At 43.9% G+C, this 21,257-nt stretch overlaps 1 protein-coding gene across 1 annotated transcript in view; it reads left to right on the top strand.

Annotated features, from left to right (window-relative positions):
* The window catches only part of INPP5F (inositol polyphosphate-5-phosphatase F), a 161,145-nt gene that overhangs the window by 127,141 nt on the left and 12,747 nt on the right, over nt 1-21,257 (top strand). Inside the window, exons 9-18 of the mRNA XM_063434243.1 lie at nt 1,807-1,874; nt 1,979-2,103; nt 2,398-2,475; nt 2,564-2,684; nt 3,280-3,408; nt 13,687-13,804; nt 14,438-14,636; nt 16,445-16,516; nt 17,051-17,124; nt 18,999-19,127. Of these exons, the coding sequence (XP_063290313.1) occupies nt 1,807-1,874; nt 1,979-2,103; nt 2,398-2,475; nt 2,564-2,684; nt 3,280-3,408; nt 13,687-13,804; nt 14,438-14,636; nt 16,445-16,516; nt 17,051-17,124; nt 18,999-19,127 (1,113 nt within the window). The remainder of the gene's footprint in view (nt 1-1,806; nt 1,875-1,978; nt 2,104-2,397; nt 2,476-2,563; nt 2,685-3,279; nt 3,409-13,686; nt 13,805-14,437; nt 14,637-16,444; nt 16,517-17,050; nt 17,125-18,998; nt 19,128-21,257) is intronic.

Genomic DNA, 21,257 nt, shown 5'->3' with positions numbered 1-21,257 from the left:
TGTTCCATAGGTTCTAGATCAGTCTGAATAGAGACGTGTTTCGCACATTGTTCCATAGGTTCTAGATCAGTCTGAATAGAGACTTGTTTCGCACATTGTTCCATAGGTTCTAGATCAGTCTGAATAGAGACGTTTCGCACATTGTTCCATAGGTTCTAGATCAGTCTGAATAGACGTGTTTCGCACATTGTTCCATAGGTTCTAGATCAGTCTGAATAGAGACGTGTTTCGCACATTGTTCCATAGGTTCTAGATCAGTCTGAATAGAGACTTGTTTCGCACATTGTTCCATAGGTTCTAGATCAGTCTGAATAGAGACTTGTTTCGCACATTGTTCCATAGGTTCTAGATCAGTCTGAATAGAGACGTGTTTCGCACATTGTTCCATAGGTTCTAGATCAGTCTGAATAGAGACGTTCCGCACATTGTTCCAAAGGTTCTAGATCAGTCTGAATAGAGACTTGTTTCGCACATTGTTCCATAGGTTCTAGATCAGTCTGAATAGAGACGTGTTTCGCACATTGTTCCATAGGTTCTAGATCAGTCTGAATAGAGACTTGTTCCGCACATTGTTCCAAAGGTTCTAGATCAGTCTGAATAGAGACGTGTTTCGCACATTGTTCCATAGGTTCTAGATCAGTCTGAATAGAGACTTGTTCCGCACATTGTTCCAAAGGTTCTAGATCAGTCTGAATAGAGACGTGTTTCGCACATTGTTCCAAAGGTTCTAGATCAGTCTGAATAGAGACTTGTTTCGCACATTGTTCCATAGGTTCTAGATCAGTCTGAATAGAGACTTGTTCCGCACATTGTTCCATAGGTTCTAGATCAGTCTGAATAGAGACGTGTTTCGCACATTGTTCCATAGGTTCTAGATCAGTCTGAATAGAGACTTGTTTCGCACATTGTTCCATATGTTCTAGATCAGTCTGAATAGAGACGTTTCGCACATTGTTCCATAGGTTCTAGATCAGTCTGAATAGAGACTTGTTTCGCACATTGTTCCATAGGTTCTAGATCAGTCTGAATAGAGACTTGTTTCGCACATTGTTCCATAGGTTCTAGATTAGTCTGAATAGAGACTTGTTTCGCACATTGTTCCAAAGGTTCTAGATCAGTCTGAAAAGAGACTTGTTTCGCGCATTGTTCCATAGGTTCTAGATCAGTCTGAATAGAGACTTGTTTCGCGCATTGTTCCATAGGTTCTAGATCAGTCTGAATAGAGACTTGTTTCGCACATTGTTCCATAGGTTCTAGATCAGTCTGAATAGAGACTTGTTTCGCACATTGTTCCATAGGTTCTAGATCTGTCTGAATAGAGACTTGTTTCGCGCATTGTTCCATAGGTTCTAGATCAGTCTGAATAGAGACTTGTTTCGCGCATTGTTCCATAGGTTCTAGATCAGTCTGAATAGAGACTTGTTTCGCACATTGTTCCATAGGTTCTAGATCAGTCTGAATAGAGACTTGTTTCGCACATTGTTCCATTTTGTTTTACTTACAGATGCAGAGACATCTAGCACTCGTTTATAGTTTTAACATAATTTTGTGTTTGTTTTACGCACACCCTCTGCTGTATCTCCTCTTTATTAATCTTCATTTCAATTCTGATGATTACTATCTCTGCTGTCCCCCCTCCACACTTTATTTGTTCTGGTTGTTGATTTTCTTGCTCCTGTTTTCAGTTTATGGTTTATTTCCCCTGGTGTTTTGCCGTTATTCTACATTTTGTCCATTCATCAGAAACCTTTTAATGAACCATAAAATCATTCTAGTTCATTTACCATGGTTTGCTGGTTCCTGTAGGTGAGAAAGAAACCAGCCAGTATTTCTGTCTACATTTTAACCAAGAGCTCGACATCTACAAGAAGCAGGTACTGTTGTCCTTATCCCCTTATCCTTAATATTCTCCCCATGGCCTGACTTCATCCTGACTTTTTCTGTCACTATTATTGAGGTTGTTTTATTTATATTTTAGGTTCTTATAAACTTGGTGGACCAAGTAGGCAGAGAGAAGATCATCGGCGATGCCTATCTCAAACAAGTTCTCATGTTTAACAATCCCAACCTTACATATGTCACCTTCGACTTTCACGAACACTGGTGAGAATATTTACGGGTACCTGCTTCACAGGAATCTATCGTATCAAACACACCCAGTATATCGAATGTATCCACCCAGGGAAAGGTATCGCTGCAGAGCTTATTACTTATTATGTGACGGTGTGAATTTACATGAATGAAAGGTTTATTCACTTAACATCTTCCTGTGTTTTTAATGGGAATAAGTTATTAGAACTTGATTACTAGCTGTGTTTTTTAAATATGGCCACCTGATTTGTTGTTTATTTCCATTGGCATCTGAGTTTTATTTGCCTTATTTGCCTTCTCACACAGCCGAGGGATGAAGTTTGAGAATGTTCAGACTCTGACTGATGCGATTAGCGATATCATCTTGGATATGAAGTGGGGCTGGTGAGTACAAGTTCCTGCCTGTTTGTAACAGTTTAGATCCTGAATTTCCCAGAGTTCTTCAGTGGTGTGGGTGCTTTACTTTTGATAGGGTGGACCAGGCCGGGGTGATCTGCAAACAAGAAGGGATATTCAGAGTAAACTGCATGGATTGCCTCGATCGTACCAACGTTGTACAAGCCGCCATTGCACGCGTGGTGATGGAGCTTCAGGTAAAGATCCTATAATGTTATGTAATGAATACCCACCTATACCTGCAATGCCTCTGTGTTATTATTCAATTGGTTATTATAAAGGTGGAAGAAAAATAATCCGAATTGCAAGTTAGTTACATGATTACAATCGTCATGTGCAACAATGTCTGTCTATTAACAGATAGTAAAGTTGTAACATAAAAAAACCTTTGGCATTCCACATGTTGTGGACTACATCCCACATAATGCTTTTAAATCTATACTGGCAAAGCATCAGGGAGGAATGGAATAGCGATGGTTGCCTTCCCCTGCTTTACATGGTCACAGTGTAGCAGGAGGGAAGATTTCATGGTGTGTAATGAAGCCATTAAGAACTAGTTTTGTCCTACGTAATACCTGACAATCTCTATTACCGGGCTAATGCTAAAAGCAGAGGTGGTAGCTCTTTAATGCCAGATTGTTGTCCTCATTTGGTTAAAGATTAATATTACTATTATTAGTCTGCTTTAATACATGGCTGATATAATGAATACCCAAGACAGTGGTGCTCATTGGCCGTTTTTATATATTAATTACCTCTCGTTCACACAATGACACTGCTCTCTGTTCCCAGCTCAAGAAATTAGGTGTGATGCCCCCAGAGCAACCGCTCCCGATGAAATGTTACCGTCTGTACCAGATCATGTGGGCAAACAACGGCGACGCAATCAGCAGGCAGTACGCGGGAACGGCTGCACTCAAGGTACCTCAGGCTTATTGCACAAGAACTTGTATTCATAGGGCTGTAGGATGGAAGCAAACTCTGTACATCATGGTACCGTGTACTGACCCACAATGCATTGCACGCTGTACATCATGGTACCGTGTACTGACCCACAATGCATTGCACGCTGTACATCATGGTACCGTGTACTGACCCACAATGCATTGCACGCTGTACATCATGGTACCGTGTACTGACCCACAATGCATTGCACGCTGTACATCATGGTACCGTGTACTGACCCACAATGCATTGCACGCTGTACATCATGGTACCGTGTACTGACCCACAATGCATTGCACGCTGTACATCATGGTACCGTGTACTGACCCACAATGCATTGCACGCTGTACATCATGGTACCGTGTACTGACCCACAATGCATTGCACGCTGTACATCATGGTACCGTGTACTGACCCACAATGCATTGCACGCTGTACATCATGGTACCGTGTACTGACCCACAATGCATTGCACGCTGTACATCATGGTACCGTGTACTGACCCACAATGCATTGCACGCTGTACATCATGGTACCGTGTACTGACCCACAATGCATTGCACGCTGTACATCATGGTACCGTGTACTGACCCACAATGCATTGCACGCTGTACATCATGGTACCGTGTACTGACCCACAATGCATTGCACGCTGTACATCATGGTACCGTGTACTGACCCACAATGCATTGCACGCTGTACATCATGGTTACCTTATACTGACCCACAATGCATTGCACTCTGTACATCATGGTACCGTGTACTGACCCACAATGCATTTCACTCTGTACATCATGGTACCGTATACTGACCCACAATGCATTGCACTCTGTACATCATGGTACCGTATACTGGTCCACAATGCATTGCACGCTGTACATCATGGTACCGTATACTGATCCACAATGCATTTCACTCTGTACATCATGGTTACCTTATGCTGATCCACAATGCATTGGACTCTGTACATCATGGTACCGTATACTGACCCACAATGCATTGCACTCTGTACATCATGGTACCGTATACTGGTCCACAATGCATTTCACTCTGTACATCATGGTACCGTATACTGATCCATAATGCATTGCACTCTGTACATCATGGTACCTTATACTGACCCACAATGCATTGCACGCTGTACATCATGGTACCGTATACTGACCCACAATGCATTGCACGCTGTACATCATGGTACCGTATACTGATCCACAATGCATTGCACGCTGTACATCATGGTACCGTATACTGACCCACAATGCATTGCACGCTGTACATCATGGTACCGTATACTGACCCACAATGCATTTCACTCTGTACATCATGGTACCGTATACTGACCCACAATGCATTGGACTCTGTACATCATGGTACCGTATACTGACCCACAATGCATTGCACTCTGTACATCATGGTACCGTGTACTGACCCACAATGCATTTCACGCTGTACATCATGGTACCGTGTACTGACCCACAATGCATTGGACTCTGTACATCATGGTACCGTATACTGACCCACAATGCATTGCATTCTGCATTCTGCAATGCATTGTGGGTCAGTATAAGGTAACCATGATGTACAGAGTGCAATGCATTGTGGGTCAGTATAAGGTAACCATGATGTACAGCGTGCAATGCATTGTGGGTCAGTATAAGGTAACCATGATGTACACTCTGTACATCCTGGTACCGCAGCAGGAGTTTGTTAATCACATTTATCTTTTTAATAGAACACTTGTCTCGAATTTCCCCCTATCTGTTGGTTTGAATACAGATTTGCATCACTATTAAACCCTAAGTTACAGGACTCTGGCATGCCAGGAATGAGAAGTTATGTTGTAATTTGTTTTTTATATTTGTCATAAACCACTTACTATTTTTGTCAGATGTGAAATCTCCCAGATAGTGATGTGTGAAATGATGATCAGTTTCCTATTTTGGGTGAAATGTGTGCAGTAGATTCACACTCCCAGGCTGTAACGGCTAAGAGCAGAATCTGGCAGCTTGCAAAAACATGTCCAAGCGATCTCCTCGCTGTGTCACAGAATGTCGCTGCGCTTTCATATCTGCCAATTGAAATACGGTTGTAGCGGAGGTCCCTGTACCCCAGCTGGGTACCTCCACCAAAGGGCTGCTTCCTCCTTGGAACCGGGAAACGGATAGGGGAACTAGCTCTCTTAGTCCTCACAAGGACTTTCCCCGTTGCATCCCCTGCAAGCTGACACAGCAGACACTGGGGTTAAATCTCCCTTCCCTCCAGTAACCAGACGCGACACAGTTCTGGAGGTAAAAAACTCTGACAATCTTTATTTGGAAAACACAGCTTTTATGCACAGACCCCCACAGGGGGTCTCTATTCAGTACAACACAATCCCAGGCAGAAGGGGGCTGGGTTACAGATGGCCATCTCTCGCTCTGGGAGATACCACCAGTACACAGGGGCACACACTAAATCACATTACATTTATGGGGCAACAATTAGGGGCTTGGCGCCCCGTGATATAAAACACATATCACTGGATAGATCCCTGTAAATAATGCTGCTATCAGATGTACAGAGCCCGAGAAATCGTCTAAAGTCTGGGGCTCTAGGCTCTGTACATCCCAGAAATGAGTTAAATGGAGTTGCTTGGTTTAGTCCGGTGAATTCAAATTTCGTGCCTAAACCAAGAAACAACCAATCAGCTAAAAACAATCAGTGCTCAGGGAGGAGAGGGGTTTCGTCTCCCAATCAGGAGAAAGGCGTAAAACCACATGTAATAAAATGGCGCTCCTGGAGGGGTGGGGCCTGACCGCAGAGCCGAGTGGTTGACAGTCTCCAGAACTCCTGCAAAAAACGCATAAAAAAACACCTTTCACGACCCAAACGGCGACTAATCAGGCCACAAAGGCCAGCAAATGAAAGGGGACACTTAGCGGAGCACTATGATACCCCTCAAGCGACAAAACGAGCAGTACCTATCGGACAAGCGTCTGAGGCCTAATCGAAAGGCGGGCGCGGGAGGGACGGCCTCTCTCACCCTGCCACAACTAGATGCATCTGTAAAGAAGGGCCCTGGTCCCCCCATACCCCTGGACCGGCAGGGGTCATCCCGGTCCACCAGCCCACTGAGAGCAGTCACCTCTGGGACACTCGTAAGCGCAACTCCGACCAAACGGCCCCACAAGGCCAAGCCAAGATGGCTGACGGCAGGGCCGCAAAATCCGGCGCAACAGACCGCCGATGAATGAGCAGCGGCCTTAATTTGACGCCGGATGCTGGAAATATGGTGGAAATTTTGGGAGCGATTTGGGGAGAGGAACCTACCTCCTGCTCCGATACCAGCTACAGCGGCAACGTGCACCCCCGCACATGCGGCCAAGGCGGCCGATCAAAGCAACAACACCACGGGAGCGGTTAACCGGCACTTCGACTTGGCGGAAGAAGCGACAAAGGGGCATTAACCGCCCAAAGCGGACAAGCAGTGGCGCCAAAGCCACACACGAGAGGCTCACACAGACCCCCCTCAACCCGCAAGAGTCACCAAAGCCCAAAACGAGTAAGTCACCAACACCGAGACAAAGGCCTACAGACATCACCCGAACATCGCTCCACTAGTCCCATCATGACAGGCCTGAGGGGCAGAGGTCTACAGCCACCCACCACACATCCAGTCAACAATAGCTCCTCGCTACAGCCTGGACCAGAGACACCACAGTTGAATACAACCCGCATGTACAAGGCCCAACACCTGCCACAGACCAACAGGAAGGCGCAGGGGGACACCGCTCCACCTCCAGAACACAAGGGGTTCCTGTTGAAAGCCGGAGTCAGTACAGGTCTGGTTTATATGGGTGGTTGTGGGATATACTTTTTACTTGTATTTGATTTTATGATTACATTTTATGATTTGATTTTAGGATTACATTTTATGATTTGATGTTATTACATTTTATGATTTGATGTTATGATTACATTTTATGATTTGATGTTATGATTACATTTTATGATTAGATTTTATGATTAGATTTTATGATTACATTTTATGATTCGATTTTATGATTCGATTTTATGATTTGATTTTATGATTTGAATTTATGATTAGATTTTATGATTACATTTTATGATTACATTTTATGATTTGATTTTATGATTACATTTTATGATTTGATGTTATGATTAGATTTTATGATTTGATTTTATGATTTGATTTTATGATTTGATTTTATGATTAGATTTTATGATTACATTTTATGATTACATTTTATGATTTGATGTTATGATTAGATTTTATGATTACATTTTATGATTTGATTTTATGATTACATTTTATGATTTGATTTTATGATTTGATTTTATGATTTGATTTTATGATTAGATTTTATGATTAGATTTTATGATTAGATTTTATGATTAGATTTTAGGATTTGATTTTAGGATTTGATTTTAGGATTTGATTTTAGGATTTGATTTTAGGATTAGATTTTAGGATTTGATTTTAGGATGTGAAGTCATGTATTGTGCCTTATGCAGGTGTCTTCTTCTTGCCTGCTCTGTCTACTTCCCGCCCTTCTGTGGGGTCTGTAAGGGTGCCTTCCTCCACCTTTCTCCCTCTGCTTTCCCTACACAGGAGAGTGTTAGTTACAGTTACACAGAAGGGTGTTGGGTGCTACTAATCTGAAGAAGTGTTATGAACATCTTATCTGAAGAGCGGAATGTACATTTAATCGGAAGAATGGAATGGACAGTTTATCACCTCTGCATCACTGAAGGGCCTGACTTGTCTGTGCCCCAGAATTTGTCCGGCTTTGTCGGTGCCTTACTGATTAGCCTGCTTTGTCTGTGCCCCAGAATTTGTCCGGCTTTGTCGGTGCCTTACTGATTAGCCTGCTTTGTCTGTGCCCCATTGATCTGGCCTGTGCTGTCTGTGCCAGAATGTCTGCATGCCAAGCCTACTGCCACATACTCACGCTTGTGCATTGCATGCGCTGCCCAACTTGCCTCGGTCACTATATGGGGTGCTGCCCCGATTTTCCTGCCGGTGACACTTGTCCTCTATACTCCTAGAGCTCACTTTGCCTGGGACTGCTGCACAGGAGAACCTTTATCCGGGAAAAAAGGCATTGACTACTATGGCGGTGACCGCCTCCGTGGATTTAGGTATTGGCCAGGGTCCTCCCTAAAGCCCCTCAGGAGTGAAACGCTAGAGGGCCCACCTTTTAAACGGCAGGCGACTTGATTGAGTCAGACTCTCCTAGAGTAGAGCAGGCAAGTGCGCATAAGCGCTACTGGAAGGGTGAAGGCCCCGAACCAGGCTCCCGGAAAGATGAGACTCCGGAGAAGCGTTGAGCCCCAATACGATCTGCCTATGTGGCATAGGGGTGTGAGTTCCCACCCCACCCACCATGGCCGCCCTAGCTGAATGGCGGGCGGACCGGTTCCCCTCGGAGGGAGAGGACGATGGGGGTGTGGACTATGATGATGTACCCAAGTGGCACCGTGGGACGTAGTCTGGACAGGTCTCTGCCCGAGCACCTAGCACCATCAGTGCATTTCTGGGGTCGTAGACCGCTGTCTTGAGAAGACCGCAGGATACTTGGAGCGGTATACCCAGCCGGGCTCCCGAACAAGGTAGCCTCGTACCCAGACTTAGACCCCGATGGGGCGCTGCGGCTTTCCTGGTTAAAGCGCCTGTCTAGTATACAGGAGCTCCTGAGTGCGGCCCGCTGCAGTGCCTATACTCTACTTTTAAGTCCGCACTGGCAAGCCGATTGTTCTCCTCTGCACAAGTCAGTTGTGCTAGTGGGACATACGAGGAAGTATATTAGGTGTCCAGTTTTTATATGAATATACTTTACGGAGACATATCTAAAGCTCCAACCCGTACGCGTTATAGGGGATTGGACCCTTGGCCCTGGAATTTTAAATTTGCCTCCACCTTCGGATGACATACCAGACGGGACCCAGAATCTAGGGAGTGCAGGCGACCCTATCTTAATCACAGTTTGGACCGCTGGAGGTGCTCGGGATTAAGGGATCTGAGCCCTTTGGAGCCCCCGCATGAGACTATGCTTGAATGTATATCCATTAGTTACTTTGAATTAGACGCGCTCCTCAGGGAACTTCTAAGGACCTTGTGGTCCATTCCTGGTAAGGCGGGCTCAATTTTCTCCATGGCGAGATAAGTATCTGGGGCATCATTCATTTGAATGATAATACAGCCTGACTGGCAGGTTTGGATGAATTTAGGACATTCGGGAATACCATAACTATCTGAAGAGATCCTTCTCGTTTTTCCACGAGGACGTTTCGCTGTACGGTCTACCCAGACGGGCTTGCTGGACCCTCTGCGAGGTTCCTCCCAGACCGAAAGGTCAGGCGCTCTCTGCGTTTCTCTTGTTCGGGTCCCTTGATTTCGTGTTCAACCGAGAAAACATCGACCCCCTCTACATCTCGAGGAGTAGACTCCTGGAGGGCTGATTGGGCGCGAGGGGGTGCCTCCTACACCTTCCTCTACCTGAATTCTCGTACTTTTGGAATAGTTTTCCGGTAGGACCCAGCGTCAAGACTTTAGTCCACGGAGGAGGACCCATCAGGCCCGACCAGTTTCAGCTAGCGTACAGACCCGTTTGCTCAGTGTTCGACACGGAGACGTTGACGAGTCTCCTCCGTTTGTTTGGTTCCAGGACCTTACTACAGGTGTCTCGGTCTGCTGGTACGTTGGTTTTATGGCCTTGGCTTCAGCCGAGTCGAAACTAGTGTCCTGGATTCCCTGGGACCTGTCCCATTTGATCTCGGGGACAGTAAGACATTTGTCTGCATGGCGACCCTGATGTAGTTGGATCTGGTATGGATTACCAGAAATTTGCAAACACTGTTACAGGGTTCGAGAATTGTTTCGTCACTTTATTGACTGGGGACTGTCGTATCATCTAGATTAGGTAGCGCGTACAACTGTTTTCAGCAGGCCTCGCTCTGCTTATTATCCCCCTTCGAGCTAGACATGCGGGTTCATAGGGGTGTGAGTCCTTTACAATTCCGGAGGACGGGTATTCATCTCCCCAAGGGGTACACACGTTTTTTTGTCATACTTCAATTGCCGGTTTTCGTCGTCTTTTTTTTTTTCCATTCTCCGACTCTGGATTTGTTTCCTTTATTATACCTTGTTTTTCTTTCAGATGGGTTCGGATGTTCGGGCCTTAGTTGTCTATCGGTTCTTTTCCTTTTTTTGCCTTTCATGTACCGCTTGGTTGTTGTTGGCATTGGCGGGGCGTATAGGTCTTTCGGTTCATTTCAGTCGGTAACACAGCGACTTCAGGCGCATTTCTCCTAGACGGTTACAAGGAGCTATCTTCGCATAGTTTAGGTTGGTACGGCGGATCGTGTTTCTTTGGGCTTTGCTGTCTGAGTGTTAAAACAGCAAATATGAAGCCTCCTGTCATGTTATAAAATTGTAGATTATACTAGCTTTAGTGTACCTATAATCTTAATTTTATTAATGACAGGAGGCGAATATTTCCCTCCCAGTTTCTCTCTCCCCTTGTTTGTGTGTTGGTTTGATTGACCTTTTGTTTATTCACCTGGTCTCCTGGGCTAGGTTTGTTAATCTGGGGATGTTGGGGTATATCTGGGATATGGTACCGTCATTATTTTATGATTGGGGATTCAGGTTTCTCAGTATCTGGGATATTGTACGGTCAGTATTGACGATGGGGATTAATGTTTCTCAGTATCTGGGATATTGTACGGTCAGTATTGACGATGGGGATTCATGTTTCTCAGTATCTGGGATATTGTACGGTCAGTATTGACGATGGGGATTCATGTTTCTCAGTATCTGGGATATTGTACGGTCAGTATTGACGATGGGGATTAATGTTTCTCAGTATCTGGGATATTATACTGTCAGTATTGACGATGGGGATTAATGTTTCTCAGTATCTGGGATATTGTACTGTCAGTATTGACGATGGGGATTAATGTTTCTCAGTATCTGGGATATTGTACGGTCAGTATTGACGATGGGGATTAATGTTTCTCAGTATCTGGGATATTGTACGGTCAGTATTGACGATGGGGATTAATGTTTCTCAGTATCTGGGATATTGTACGGTCAGTATTGACGATGGGGATTCATGTTTCTCAGTATCTGGGATATTGTACGGTCAGTATTGACGATGGGGATTCAGGTTTCTCAGTATCTGGGATATTGTACGGTCAGTATTGACGATGGGGATTAATGTTTCTCAGTATCTGGGATATTGTACGGTCAGTATTGACGATGGGGATTAATGTTTCTCAGTATCTGGGATATTATACTGTCAGTATTGACGATGGGGATTAATGTTTCTCAGTATCTGGGATATTGTACTGTCAGTATTGACGATGGGGATTAATGTTTCTCACTAGCTGGGATATTGTACGGTCAGTATTGACGATGGGGATTAATGTTTCTCAGTATCTGGGATATTGTACGGTCAGTATTGACGATGGGGATTCAGGTTTCTCAGTATCTGGGATATTATACTGTCAGTATTGACGATGGGGATTAATGTTTCTCAGTATCTGGGATATTGTACGGTCAGTATTGACGATGGGGATTAATGTTTCTCAGTATCTGGGATATTGTACGGTCAGTATTGACGATGGGGATTCATGTTTCTCAGTATCTGGGATATTGTACGGTCAGTATTGACGATGGGGATTCAGGTTTCTCAGTATCTGGGATATTGTACGGTCAGTATTGACGATGGGGATTAATGTTTCTCAGTATCTGGGATATTGTACGGTCAGTATTGACGATGGGGATTAATGTTTCTCAGTATCTGGGATATTATACTGTCAGTATTGACGATGGGGATTAATGTTTCTCAGTATCTGGGATATTGTACTGTCAGTATTGACGATGGGGATTAATGTTTCTCACTAGCTGGGATATTGTACGGTCAGTATTGACGATGGGGATTAATGTTTCTCAGTATCTGGGATATTGTACGGTCAGTATTGACGATGGGGATTCAGGTTTCTCAGTATCTGGGATATTATACTGTCAGTATTGACGATGGGGATTAATGTTTCTCAGTATCTGGGATATTGTACGGTCAGTATTGACAATGGGTATTCAGGTTTCTCAGTATCTGGGATATTATACTGTCAGTATTGACGATGGGGATTAATGTTTCTCAGTATCTGGGATATTGTACGGTCAGTATTGACGATGGGGATTAATGTTTCTCAGTATCTGGGATAATGTATAGTCAGTATTGACAATGTGGATTCAGGTTTCTCAGTATCTGGGATATTATACTGTCAGTATTGACGATGGGGATTAATGTTTCTCAGTATCTGGGATATTATACTGTCAGTATTGACGATGGGGATTAATGTTTCTCAGTATCTGGGATATTATACTGTCAGTATTGACGATGGGGATTAATGTTTCTCAGTATCTGGGATATTGTACGGTCAGTATTGACAATGGGGATTCAGGTTTTGTCACTATCTAAGATATTATACTGTCAGTATTTATGATGGGGATTCATGTTTTCTCAGTGTATTTTATTCGCTAATCATTGTTTTCGACTCTGTTTATCTCGTTTCACTTTAATGGTTCTGCTACAATTCTTAGATCCGACTACTCTACAGGATAAAGGTCAAGGCTTCACCCACTGGTTCCACGGTTTCTAGTTCGCATGGCATTCATCGTTATGTTATGTTTGTTTCTCCTGTTATTGTATTGGTGGTGTATTGTTCATGTACTTTATTTGTCGCAGCGTGAAAGAGGAAATAGTTGGTTGGGAGAAGCCTTTAATGGATTCCTGATTTTTTTTTTTTTTTTTGTCTCTGGTGTTTTTCTCTCTGTTTTCTGTGCTGCTGTGGAGTTCTAGTAAAGAGAGACTTAAAGCAAATATTCGCCTCCTGTCATTAATAAAATTAAGATTATAGTTACACTAAAGCTAGTATAATCTACAATTTAACTCCAGCCTCTTTGCCTTGGCTTCCCTTGTCGCTTTCAAACGGCCCCAGAAGGTCTAGGGAACCATCTCAATTTACTTCACGTTTCTCTCTTGGGTGAACTTTAGTTCCCCTTTTTATAGATTTCTGATGTAGAATGACCCCATTTTGTATTAGGCCCACACTGCTTACTCCATGTGTCTGACGGCACGTGCCAATATTGACACACCATAAACTTATCGCATGCCACTTGCAGGTCATTTCTCCAGGTTTATTTTGGAATAATTCTCACAAATCCTCCCACATTGTGTGTTACAGGGAGATTTTACTCGTACCGGTGAAAGGAAGCTGGCCGGCGTGATGAAGGACGGAGTGAACTCTGCAAACCGATATTATCTGAACCGATTTAAAGATGCGTACCGCCAAGCAGTGATAGGTAGAAAGGCAACATTCCGATTCCCTCATTCTATAATCTTTCTGTCTGTACATGGACCCATTTTACTGCAGTTTTCTCTGGGTCTACTCTGTCTGTCTCTGATATTGCGGGGACTACTATGTAGTCTGACATATTCTGCTTCTTCTGGAAGGAAAAAAAACCTGAAAGCTGCTTACCTGTCACAATAAACTCATTTGTCGCCAAAAAGAACATTTGAACTGGAAAAATCTAATTATACTTTCTGTTCACTTTTTAGTAAATAACCCTGTAAAATGGGACAGGAAAATGAAATGGAAGAAATTAATATTTTTGAGAAAATAAGGGAATAAATAGGAAAAGTGACTTTTTATACACACAATATATTTTTAATGGCTCATTTATTTGACCCAGTCAGAATAGAACTGAACAGGAAACCGAGATTTTAGTTGTGATCGTACAATAATGGCTACGTCCTGATACAAAAAAAAGACTGCTGTGATTTCCAGATACAATCACATGGCCCTAATTGTGCCGTGTTATAGACTTTGTGTTTAAAAATTGCTTCATGTTTACGCTGTGAGAAAGTAAGTGTCTATTTCTGTAATGATCTGGTTACCTGTGTACACTCTAATTTTACTGACCATCGTGTTTCAGATTTGATGCAGGGAATTCCTGTGACAGAAGATCTATACTCCATCTTCACCAAAGAGAAGGAACACGAAGCCCTTCACCGACAGAGCCAGAGGAACCACCAGGAGCTGATCAGTCAGCTGCTCCAGAACTATATGGAGATGCTGCTCCCAGACACAGAGAAATTCCATGGAGGCTGGGCCCTGATAGACTGTGACCCCAGGTCTGTAACCAAGGGGAGTTAGGCCACGGGTACCCAACCTATCTCTGCTGATGGCTATGGACTCGGGGCCCTGATAGACTGTGACCCCAGGTCTGTAACCGAGGGGAGTTAGGGCAAGGTACCCAATATGTCTCTGCTGATGCCCATGGACCCAGGGCGCTGATAGACTGTGACCCCAGGTCTGTAACCGAGGGGAGTTAGGCCACGGGTACCCAACATATCTCTGCTGATGGCTATGGACTCGGGGCCCTGATAGACTGTGACCCCAGGTCTGTAACCGAGGGGAGTTAGGGCAAGGTACCCAATATGTCTCTGCTGATGGCTATGGACTCGGGGCCCTGATAGACTGTGACCCCAGGTCTGTAACCGAGGGGAGTTAGGGCAAGGTACCCAATATGTCTCTGCTGATGGCCATGGACCCAGGGCGCTGATAGACTGTGACCCCAGGTCTGTAACCGAGGGGAGTTAGGGCAAGGTACCCAATATGTCTCTGCTGATGGCCATGGACCCAGGGCGCTGATAGACTGTGACCCCAGGTCTGTAACCGAGGGGAGTTAGGGCAAGGTACCCAATATGTCTCTGCTGATGGCTATGGACTCGGGGCCCTGATAGACTGTGACCCCAGGTCTGTAACTGAGGGGAGTTAGGGCAAGGTACCCAATATGTCTCTGCTGATGGCTATGGACTCGGGGCCCTGATAGACTGTGACCCCAGGTCTGTAACTGAGGGGAGTTAGGGCAAGGTTTCCAATATGTCTCTGCTGATGGCCATGGACCCAGGGCGCTGATAGACTGTGACCCCAGGTCTGTAACCGAGGGGAGTTAGGGCAAGGTACCCAATATGTCTCTGCTGATGGCCATGGACTCGGGGCCCTGATAGACTGTGACCCCAGGTCTGTAACCGAGGGGAGTTAGGGCAAGGTACCCAATATGTCTCTGCTGATGGCTATGGACTCGGGGCCCTGATAGACTGTGACCCCAGGTCTGTAACCGAGGGGAGTTAGGGCAAGGTACCCAATATGTCTCTGCTGATGGCTATGGACTCGGGGCCCTGATAGACTGTGACCCCAGGTCTGTAACCGAGGGGAGTTAGGGCAAGGTACCCAATATGTCTCTGCTGATGGCTGTGGACTCAGGGCTCTGATAGACTGTGACCCCAGGTCTGTAACCGAGGGAAGTTAGGGCAAGGTACCCAATATGTCTCTGCTGATGGCCATGGACCCAGGGCGCTGATAGACTGTGACCCCAGGTCTGTAACCGAGGGGAGTTAGGGCAAGGTACCCAATATGTCTCTGCTGATGGCTGTGGACTCGGGGCTCTGATAGACTGTGACCCCAGGTCTGTAACCGAGGGGAGTTAGGGCAAGGTACCCAATATGTCTCTGCTGATGGCTATGGACCCAGGGCGCTGATAGACTGTGACCCCAGGTCTGTAACCGAGGGTAGTTAGGGCAAGGTACCCAATATGTCTCTGCTGATGGCTGTGGACTCGGGGCTCTGATAGACTGTGACCCCAGGTCTGTAACCGAGGGGAGTTAGGGCAAGGTACCCAATATGTCTCTGCTGATGGCTGTGGACCTGGGGCGCTGCTGAGGACTGAATGTTGGATTTGATTGGACAATGGATGCCTGTTACACAAAATCAATATTCGTCACCATTTAGAAAGATTTATTAAAAAAAAAGAAAAAGAAAAAAAAAATTACTTTACTTTCACCTGCAATTCGGCAATATAAAATATCGGCCTGGCATGCTGAGGGTTTAGTAAATAGGGGATGGTTAGATAATGACTAGAGTCCCTCTATCTCCCCAGCCTTATCGATGCCACTCACAAGGATGTCGATGTCCTCCTGCTGCTTTCCAACTGTGCCTATTATGTTGCCTAGTAAGTGAAATTCTCTTCTCCTACATTTGTTTTTAACAAGCCAGTATGATGGACCTCTTTCACTTCACGAACATGTTTGCACCAGTGGCAAGCAATGCTTCCGCCCCCCACTCCATGTTTCTCACCGTTATTCCTGAGCCTTACACCAACCCAAAGCTTGTTTCACTGTATTTTAGTTTACGGTTAAGGATAAATGTTAAACAATTGATGATGCCGTCCCCTTTTAATGGGTACACAGTACAGATCTGTATTTCAGTGTTTAAAAACCGCAGATTGTTTATACTAAGACATCACAATTTCCCCCCTCCATTAGCCATTGGAGACTTTTACTAGCCACTGGAAACTTTAGCCTTGGCAAGTAGGAATTTACCCCTGATTAGTATGCCTTGGGCCTTGCTGGCTTGCAGCTACAAATCACTTTTAAGGGCTGGCTGGTAGTGTAGGACTGACATGCCAAGCCCAGTCTATATAATTATTATTATTATTATTACTTTTTATATTATTTTAATTACTTTATCTTCTCTCCTCCCCCAGTTATGATGATGAGGTCGATAAAGTGAATCAGTATCAGCGATTGAGCTTGGACGACTTGGAAAAGATTGAAATTGGTTAGTAACTGGCATTCTCTGTGGTTATGGTGATATAAAGACGGCACTGGTTATCGGTATGGTGATGCTGGTTATAGTGATTTAGAGACGGCACCGGTTATTGGTATGGTCATAGTGATTTAGAGACGGCCCCGGTTATCGGTATGGTTATAGTGATTTAGAGACGGCACCGGTTATCGGTATGGTTATAGTGATTTAGAGACTGCACCAGTTATCGGTATGGTTTTAGTGATTTAGAGACGGCACCGGTTATCGGTATGGTTTTAGTGATTTAGAGCCGGAACTGGTTATCGGTATGGTTATAGTGATTTATAGACGGCACCGGTTATCGGTATGGATTTAGTGATTTAGAGCCGGAACTGGTTATCGGTATGGTTAGAGTGATTTAGAGACGGCACCGGTTATCGGTATGGTTATGGTGATATAAAGACGGCACTGGTTATCGGTATGGTGATGCTGGTTATAGTGATTTAGAGACGGCACCGGTTATTGGTATGGTCATAGTGATTTAGAGACGGCCCCGGTTATCGGTATGGTTTTAGTGATTTAGAGCCGGAACTGGTTATCGGTATGGTTATAGTGATTTAGAGACGGCACCGGTTATCGGTATGGTTTTAGTGATTTAGAGCCGGAACTGGTTATCGGTATGGTTATAGGGATTTATAGACGGCACCAGTTATCGGTATGGTTTTAGTGATTTAGAGACGGCACCGGTTATCGGTATGGTTTTAGTGATTTAGAGCCGGAACTGGTTATCGGTATGGTTATAGTGATTTAGAGACGGAACTGGTTATCGGTATGGTTAGAGTGATTTAGAGACGGCACCGGTTATCGGTATGGTTATAGTGATTTAGAGACGGCACCGGTTATCGGTATGGTTTTAGTGATTTCGAGACGGCACCAGTTATCGGTATGGTTTTAGTGATTTAGAGACGGCACCGGTTATCGGTATGGTTATAGTGATTTAGAGATGGCACCGGTTATTGGTATGGTTTTAGTGATTTAGAGACGGCACCGGTTATTGGTATGGTTTTAGTGATTTAGAGACGGCACCGGTTATCGGTATGGTTATAGTGATTTAGAGACGGCACCAGTTATCTGTATGGTTATAGTGATTTAGAGACGGCACCGGTTATCGGTATGGTTATAGTGATTTAGAGACGGCAACGGTTATTGGTATGGTTTTAGTGATTTAGAGACGGCAACGGTTATCGGTATGGTTATAGTGATTTAGAGACGGCACCGGTTATCGGTATGGTTTTAGTGATTTAGAGACGGCACCGGTTATCGGTATGGTTTTAGTGATTTAGAGACGGCACCGGTTATCGGTATGGTTTTAGTGATTTAGAGACGGCACCGGTTATCGGTATGGTTTTAGTGATTTAGAGACGGCACCGGTTATCGGTATAGTTTTAGTGATTTAGAGACGGCACCGGTTATCGGTATGGTTTTAGTGATTTAGAGACGGCACCGGTTATCGGTATGGTTTTAGTGATTTAGAGACGGCACCGGTTATCGGTATGGTTATAGTGATTTAGAGACGGCACCGGTTATCAGTATGGTTATAGTGATTTATAAATGAAGTCTGTAATCTGTGTGTTCACGGTGATTTAAAGCAGGCCTTCGTTATTTGAAGAGTTATGACAATTGCGGGAGGGTGCTGGCTCTCTCTGTATGATCTGGTAGTCATTGCATTAACAGGATTTTATCCCCAAATTCTAGGCATTATAATCTCTTTAATTTGCCATAATATTCTGTTGGCATCAAACCATTTACCTATTCTTATTGTATAAGCAGCGGTCCGTAGATCTGAGCGATTCTCCTAGACACCCTTAATAACCGGTATCAATTAATTTTGTTCTCATTTTGCTCAGGACCTGAACCAACATTTTTCGGAAAGCCTAAATTCTCTTGCATGAGGTTGCACTATAAATACAAAGAGAATCCTGGCTACTTCCATACACTGAGAGCGGTGACACGCAGCCTGGAGGAAGATGGGAAAGGTACATGCTTTTCTATAGATTGCTAAGAAAGCGTGAACAGGTCCGTACTCCATTGGAAGGACTTGTTAGTGTGTTTAGTTGTCTCTGACATATTCTTAAAAGAAAGTCTAGGGTATGAGGGCTAAAATTGATTTGTAATTTTATTTCCCCAGCATGATTCTGTGTTTGAGGAAGTTCCCCTTTCCTTGTTGGAGGATTGAGGGCAGAATGGGCTGTTTAGAGGGGGAGTGAGAGGGTGATGTTAGGAATGAGCTGAATATGTGGTGCTATAAATGGGAGGATTTTAAGGTTATTGATGCGGAAAGTAGATGTAAAGATGACATACTGCAAGAATCCTCCAGGAAGATCAGAATTTGATAATGATTTTTAGAGGAACGCTCCAAGCTGCAGGTCAGTGCAGAGGTTGTGTTGTGTAGAATGCCTGACACCTTCCTCTGGCCGATCACCAAACTGTTTAGCAGTTCAACATAAACCGGCCTCTTCTCTGTGAGCAGGTACCATGCAATCCCGACTGTGTTGATAATGAAGAATCCCAGTCTGGACCACGGTGATTGATTGAGATTACTGTCTGCGTGTTTTAATGTGACCCTGTGAAAAAAAAAATAATAATTAAAATTAAATCTCACCCCCTCCTTTCCCCTGCTTTAATAAAATTAACCCCTTCCCTGCAAGTTGATCACTGAGTACATTTTACAGTGATCTGATGTTTTATTTATTTTTAACGCCTGAGGGGTTTTTTTTTCTCTCTCAGGGGTTAAATGTATTTTATGAAGTAATTTTAAATATTTTAAAATGATATATTTTGCTAGCTGGGGTGGGTGGGAGTTATGGGAAATTGGAGAATTTACTGTTAGTGCTGCTTACTGCTGGTTAGGGGTTAACGGTAAAAACAAGTTTTTATAAAATTTGTAAAAGTGTAACAAACGTTTTAAAAAAGTAAAACAATTTAATAAGTGAAAAAAAAGTTTAAAAACAAGTTTTAAAAAGTGACAAGATACATAAAAAAAATGCTCATTGCCACAACTCCTGGAACAAACTAGCGAAAAAATGATCCCATGCTAAGGATCAAAATATGCCTTTTGAATTACCCCAGGGTGTATTCTTTAATAAATAGTATGTGTTTGTGGGGAAGTTTCAATAACCAACCATCTAAACTACTCCAAATTGGAACATGGACACAGCGTAAAACTTCAAAGTTAGAAAAAAACCTGGAATGGCTGCGTCTCAAATGTGCCCCTTCAACATCCACATATACCTGGCAAAGGTACATACGGGGGTATTGCTGTACTCAGACGACAAAGCTGAGCAACATATGAAGTATTATACAGTCGTAGCACACATACGGTGAGCAAAATATACTGTGCAAACTCACTTTGTGTGTCAAAAAGGCAGAATGCTTTTACCACTACACCTGGTACAAGCTAGCGGAAAAATTATCCCACGCTAAGGTTCGAAATATGCCTTTTGAAATACCCTGGGATGTCTTATTTAAGAAATGGTAGGCCTTTATGGTGTAGTTGGAATATGTAGCCTGCAAAAGTGCTCCAAAGTGGGACACGGACGCATCAAAACCCTCCATGAAAATTCACACTTAAAAACCTGAACTTGTCACGTCTCTTTTACAGCACTGTAACTTCACAAAATAGTGTCTAGGTCAGGGATGGGCAATCTTCAGCGCTCCAGATGTTGTGGACTACATACCCCATAATGCTCATAATGCATAATGCACATAATGCTGGCAAAGCATCATTGGAGGTGTAGTCCAAAACATCTGCAGTGCCGAAGGTTGCCTATGTCTGGTCTAAGTCATACATTGGGCATGTTGTTTTCCAACAAAAGATGTAACTGAACATAATTTGGGGAATTTAATGACAGTGGTACATATCAGGTGTAAGAAATACTCAGCAAAAATGCAACATATATGTAAAAATGCAATTTTTTTCCCCTCAACACAAACTGACATAAATTGGTGAAAAAATGGTGACAAGTTAGGGCACAACATACAACATATAAGATACCCTGGGGTGTCTGCTTTATCAAATGAAAGCCCTTTGTGGGGTTATTTGAACAGTTACACTGCTAGTATACCCTAAAATGAGACATAGGCCCATCAAATCCATCTACGAAAAT

Source organism: Pelobates fuscus, chromosome 10 (assembly GCF_036172605.1).
Source record: "Pelobates fuscus isolate aPelFus1 chromosome 10, aPelFus1.pri, whole genome shotgun sequence".
Classification (NCBI taxonomy): Eukaryota; Metazoa; Chordata; class Amphibia; order Anura; family Pelobatidae; genus Pelobates; species Pelobates fuscus.
Note: the sequence above shows the minus strand (reverse complement) of the source record. Positions and strands in the feature narration are given on the sequence as shown.